Source organism: Otolemur garnettii, unplaced genomic scaffold (genome assembly GCF_000181295.1).
Source record: "Otolemur garnettii isolate 467f Iridium unplaced genomic scaffold, OtoGar3 scaffold00046, whole genome shotgun sequence".
Lineage (NCBI taxonomy): Eukaryota > Metazoa > Chordata > Mammalia > Primates > Galagidae > Otolemur > Otolemur garnettii.
In genome coordinates, this window is record NW_003852441.1 from 7195645 (window position 1) to 7202029 (window position 6385).

Consider the following 6385-nt stretch of genomic DNA (forward strand, 5'->3'; position numbering starts at 1 on the left):
CAAAAAAAAAAAAAAAAAAGAAAAAAATAACCAGATTAGAAGCCACAGATTAGATATATGTTAAAAGAAAAAAATAGCCAGTTTAGAAATAGTCAGTATAAAAACGTAAGCAAAGCTAGGTATTTTGATAACTGTTACAAAGCGGAACTCATTATAAATCCCATTCCAGCAATCTATTGCCCCATGAAAAAAGTAGAGCAAACTTATGGCTAGATTTCTATTGATATCACTCACATTATATAATTCACTTGCAACTCCTCAGATCCAGAAAAGATAGAGGATCTGAAGTTTTAAGTAGAATGAAGTCTCACCTAGAATATCCTGAAAGGATTTTCTCAATAATAAAAAATGGTTAAATCAACAGGTTAGAAATAAGTGTAGGAACCCAGTAATAATGAAGGTAAAGAAAGTGTGCGGTAGATCATGAGGAGTCAGGGACTCATTTACTAATAATAAATGAGACCATAACAGTATTGTTGCTATAAACAATAACAGCTAACATGTGCTACATGCCAGGTCCCTTGTTTACAGGCACTCTCAGAGTACTTACGACATTAAGTATTACTCCTACTTCCCAACTGAGAAACTGAGGCTTGGAGAAGTACCCGACCCATGGTCACTAAAAAATACTTAAGTCCTAGAGAAGAGATCAAACCCAGGACTACAGGGATCTGCCTCTTAAGCTAATAAAAAAATAAATATATAAATGGTGGCTCAGCAGCTGGGGTGCCAGCCACACACACCAAAGATAGCAGGTTCAAACCCAGCCCAGGCCTGCCAAACACAATGTCAACTACAACCAAAAAATAACCGGGCGCTGTGGTGGGCACCTGTGGTCCCAGCTGTTTGGGAGGCTGAAGAAACAGAACTGCTTAAGCCCAGGAGTTTGAGGTTGCTGTGAGCTGTGATAGCACAGCACTCCACTGAGGGCAACAAGTGAGACTCTGTCTCAAAAAGAAAAAGTCCAACTTGGACCACTCCTGGCCCATGAATGTCAATCCATCAAAAAGTATGCAAGGTTAAGTGTGCCCAACATAGTGCTAATCACAGAAGAGGATGTCCAATGTCTATTGGATGAAACTTATTCCTTATGTCCCACAACTGACTCTTGCTATCTGAAAGAACACAGCCATTAACAACTTCAGGAAAGGCAATTTTGGGGGTGGTAAGTAAAAGTGGGAGAAGGGAGCGCAGCGCCTGTAGCTCAAAGGAGTAGGGCACTGGCCCCAAATGCCGGAGGTGGTGGGTTCAAACACAGCACCGGCCAAAAACTGCAAAAAAAAAAAAAAAGTGGGAGAAGAGAGTGGCAGTACACCAAACACTCTCTATGAAGTCTGCTCTAAAGCCAAAGAAGGTCCTTGATGGATGAAGTATGGTATGGAAGGGCTGACTCTTAATAGAATAAACAAAAAAGAGAGATCCTAAATTGCCACGTAAAGTCAAACTCTGTAACTTGGAATTGTGCTAGACAACATCTTGGTAATTTCTAGTCCTTCTCTCCATTCTGAGTAATCAAAAGAAGTGCAAGAATAAGACATGAGGAGCACTTCCTGAATTACTAATAAAGAAATTCAACAATAAAAGAGGTCTTAGGTCCTTTTTCTCTCTTTTAAAATAGGTTCTGCTTATTAGAAAGTCTAGTTAACCAGGTATCAAAATAAAGGGGTGAGGAAAAGAATAGAGAAGAGCCAGTTAGAATAATGTCTGTCCTCACAACTTATTTGCATTCCTAGTACACTCCAAGCTCTTCCCTGCTCTGAAACCTCACACACCTTTCCCTCTGCCTACAAGACGTCAGCTTTCCAAACAGGCCTTCTCTGCACCTCTTATCAAGCAGAGTGCCTTCCCTGTTTTCTATAACAAAACCCAGCCTGTCACTTTCATCACTCTTCTCAATTAGCAATTTTTCTTATTTACCTGCATAGTTTTTCCTCCCCCATCTTCACAGAAGAGTAAACATTACCTCTGGTCTCTCTTTCAGCTCAACTATGGCTCAGGTTTAAGACTGTCCAACTCACTCTCTTCTCTTCCATAAACTCAGCACTGGAGTACTATGTCTGGCACATGGCAGGTGCTCAATATTTTTTTTAACAACAACAAAAAAAAATTATGTAGCTTTCCAGTCATCCTCCACACCCCACCCTCCAAAAAACCTTTAATTATTTTTATAAGCTTTATTAAGTCACTCCCTTTGGACAAGCAATACAATCCCAATTGTCTTTTTGCTGTTTTATTTCCCCACCACCACCTAGACTGCAAAGCTGTACCATCAGGACACCAATCTTATACTTCATCTGCATAATGTGTAGTGCAACAGTGGGCATCCAGTAACTAATCCAATTTAAATCAATTATCTTAAGGCCTACAGAGAAAAGTGTCCTCTGAGTTCTGACATCATCCTTTCTATATATCTATCACTGTTTTTCATGCACATTAAAATTATCTCATAAGGAGTCAAAGACTTAAAGATTAATAAAATCCTGTCTTGGCTTCCTGAATCACAGCATGCTCTCATAAACACGAAATATTCAATAATCTGTTGAACCTAACTAAATACAAGTAGCTCTTTAGGAAGAGTTTAATCAAAAAGTAACTAATCACAGTCACACTGACTACCACCGGTACCCAGACCAATTCTGTTAACAATTCAACACAAGCCGTTTGCTAAAGTTGTCGAGAGATTTCTGAGATTCCCTGTTTTAAAAATAGCACTACTACCCAAAATTCTCCAGTAAATTTAAGGAAACGGTACCGAACGGGGCTGGGGATGGTATTTATTTTCACAACACCCCCCTTTGCCCCGTTCAAGAGGCACACTGAGCTAATAAGCACTCCCAGTGGGGAAAGCCATTAATTAGCAGAGCTGCCTCAGAAGTCCAGACACTACAGTGTCACTTTGACTCCTGCCTTTCCTATTTCCTGTATCTCTCCACTCAAACTGAATTCATTCTTTTTTTTTTTTTCCTGCATGCAATGCTAACACAAAAATCCCTCCCTGGTCCGAAACAAAATGCTTCCCCCAGGCTAATGGCTGTCTGCCTACCTTACAGGTGGCACAGGCCTGAGCAACCGGCCGCCCCCCAACCCCGCTCCTCCAGGAGCTCGGGAACCCCGCTTAAGTCTGAAAACGTAGGTTCCAAGAGGACCGCGCAGGCTAGAGGTCAGCTCCGCGGTTCGGCTCCAGCAGTGTCCCGGCGAGAACCAAGATGGCCCTGAGCGGGGCCCGCTGCAGCTGCAGGAACCGCGCTGGGGCCGCGGGCCCGAGGGGCGCCGGCGCCTGGGCTGCCGTCTCCGCCGCCGCCGCCTCCCCTAGGTGGCAGGGACCGTCGGCGAGGCCCGGCGTCGCCTACTACCCCGCCGCAGCCCACGGCCAGCGCCTTCCCGGAAACCGGGGCCGGGCAGGCGCCAGGTAAGCTGCGGCCCCGACGGGGGCGGCCGCGGGGGCGGTCCCGGCCCAGGTGGGCCCCGCGCGCCGGCTGGGAGCCTGGCAGGGCCGAGGGGCCGAGCGCAGGAAGAGGCCGCGGCCGGGGCCTGTGCAGGCCAGAGCCCGGATCCAGGCTGGGCCAGAGGCGGCCGGCAGTGGGGCGGGAAGCCGGCAAAGAAGGAGAGAGGGAGCCACCGGCGGCCCCAGACGCTTCCTCAGCCGGGTCCGGGGGCGTCCGTAGCGGCCCGGGGACAGGCCGCGACGACGCCGCCGGCCGCACGATGGGGCCGGGGTCTCGGCACGGCCGCGTTCCTTACCCTGCATGCTGCTGACGGCCGGGTGGCCCGGCGCCGGGGACCCTACGGGGCCCGGGGTACCGCTGCCGCTGCCACCCCCGGAGCCGCCGCCGCCGCTCGGGCTCGGAGCCGCCATTGTTGGGAGTGAGGAGCCGAGCGGCGCCGCGGCGGCTGCAATGCAGCAAGCTCGGCCTCTCACACGGCCGAGGGGCGCGGCTTGCGCCCGCCTTGGCCCCGCCCCGACACGCCCCTGTCCCGCCCCCCGAACACGCCCCCGCCGAAGCCTGAAGGGGAGTCCGCCCCAGATGCTGAGCGGCAGAGCCACCAGAGTCCGGTGGGAGTGCCTGATAGGAAAGGCAGACGGGAGTCCTGGACTCCCGCGCCGGGCTGAAAGCGGTTTGCAGCATCAGCAATGAGTGTGCATTTGGGGAGGAAAAGGGCGCACATTTTTCATCATTCCCACAGTTGTCTGTGATCCCAAAAGTTTTAGAACACTTTGTTTGGAATCTCAAAACGCAAAATCAGAAAAGTTAAGCTAAAAGAGATCCCAGAGGTCATGCTACTCGCCGAGTCTCTGACACGTGGCTTCCAGAGGGGAGTTAGCTTTGGATACAGTTTGGGTTACTATTAAACCCTGCTTGACACCCCAGCCCTCTACACTGCCCTGAGGAGGGGGGAGTCCTAAGGGGGTGCTACCCAAAATGCTATTCGTGGACCTCAATGAGGACCCCAAATCTACTGACTTAATGTCTATATTTAATATCTACAGGTAATTCTTATGTACATTAAATCTGAAAAGCATGTCTTAAGCACCTAATACTCCTTGCCCTCCCAAAACGATCTGTATCACCATCTTCCCCTAAACACACACTAGATGGATTCCCCCAAATCCTCTATATCTTATATAAGACCATCCATAGTCATTATTATAAGTTACATAAAATAACCCTAAAAAACAGTATCGGGTTTCTTTCAACGCTTTGCACAAAGACTTTTGTTTAGAAATGCATCAGCAGGCTCGGCGCCTGTGGCTCAACTGGCTAAGGCGCCAGCCACATACACCTAAGGTGGCAGGTTCGAATCCAGCCTGGGTCCGCCAAACAACAATGATGGCTGCAACCAAAAAATGGCCAGGCGTTGTGGTGGGCGCCTGTGGTCCCAGCTACTTGGGAGGCTGAGGCAGGAGACTCACTTGAGCCCAGGAGTTGGAAGTTGCTGTGAGCTGTAATGCCACAGCACTCTACCCAGGGGGACAGCTTGAGGCTCTGTTTCAAAAAGAAAAGAAAAGAAATGCATCAGCAAAGCAGAAAAATAGTACTCTGTGAGGGTAGGGATTTGTGGGCCAACCACAGTGTACTGGGAATGGTTAAGACATAAGTGTCTGGACATTCTGGCCTGTAAAACAATGATCAGCTATTCTACATCCCAAAGAATCTAAGCCACAGAGTTGAATGTTTTCTACCCTTTTAGAAGCTTTGCACAATCCTTCTCAATACTCCTTCCACCCTTCCCTGATGCTAGAATTTCCTCATTGCATGTTGCAAAAGTGTCGCAGGTCAAATTAGTCCTGCCTTCTTGTTCCAAACCCAACCTCATCCATCACCCTGATTACTTAGATCCTAACAGTGACTAGCCATAAAAATCAAGTGGGAGGCAAGAAAAGCAAATTGAAGGTGAGCACAGGTGGGTATACTTAAGTGCAGAGACTGCCAGAACTCTGCTCTGAGGGCTTAGCTGACTGAGTGATATCTTTAAGTCTTTATAAACATTGCCAAATCCCCACCCTGCTCTTGTTGGTCCTGGGCTATCCTAAATGTGATGTCCTTGAAGGGGAAATCTTATCAGAAACAGAAAGGAAACGTTCCTATCCAAGTTGTTCAGCTCAGTACAGGCTGACTATTCTATCTGTATCTTCTGCATAGTGCTGACGAGAAAAAATGACAAAGAAAAGAAGCAGCTGCAGTGGCACCTATTCTCTGCTTTTAAGGTGCAAATTGAATGGGATTCTTTTCTTTAAAGTTTATACATATTTTAATGCCCAGAGGAATATCAAACATAAAATGAAATACTTCTTTCAAAACATCAACACAACTTGCCAATGATTGGAGAAGATGGATGCAGAAAAATAGGGAACCTCTCTACCTCAATAAAATAGTTTTGTATGGGAGGGGGGAGGTTGGCCACTTTGGCATATTGGGAAAAAGCTTCAACAGCCCTACAGTTGACTGGCAAATGTTCCAAATGTAGTCATCACCAAGCTCTGAATGCAAGATGACCAATTCTTTTAGAACAATTTTCTGATACTTTATTCCAGTACCTGCCAATATGGTTCCCAACCAGTTTCAGTTGTCTAAATGTCACTGTTTTATGTTCTTCATGTCTGTTTTCCAGTTCTCTGGGAACTGGAATAGTGCCAAGAAATGGCTTAAAGGACTTTTAGTCTCCCCACCCCATAAACACTATGAACATCCCACCCCCATTCCTTGTTGTAGACAATCAATATATTCACAGTTCTATGTAAAGTGCTAGAAGCCCCTTTTTTCTAATTATGCATATCTCTTAATAGAAATCTAATATATATTCCTTTAATAGAAAATGTAGAAGCAATACTAGAGAGTAGGAAACTACTAGAAAATTAATATATATATCCAACTTTTTTTTTTTT

The 6385-nt window shown here is 46.7% G+C and overlaps 1 protein-coding gene across 3 annotated transcripts in view; it reads right to left on the reverse strand.

Moving 5' to 3' along the window:
* The window catches only part of MAP2K4 (mitogen-activated protein kinase kinase 4), a 153229-nt gene extending 149310 nt beyond the window's left edge, over positions 1-3919 (reverse strand). The window contains exon 1 of one of the 3 annotated variants that reach the window (XM_023514067.1): positions 3742-3919. In XM_023514067.1, coding sequence (XP_023369835.1) covers positions 3742-3856 — 115 coding nt within the window. In that variant the 5' untranslated portion in view covers positions 3857-3919. The remainder of the gene's footprint in view (positions 1-3741) is intronic. The other 2 variants (XM_023514069.1, XM_003791083.3) reach the window with 2 other exon arrangements.
* Between the last annotated feature and the right edge of the window lie 2466 nt (positions 3920-6385).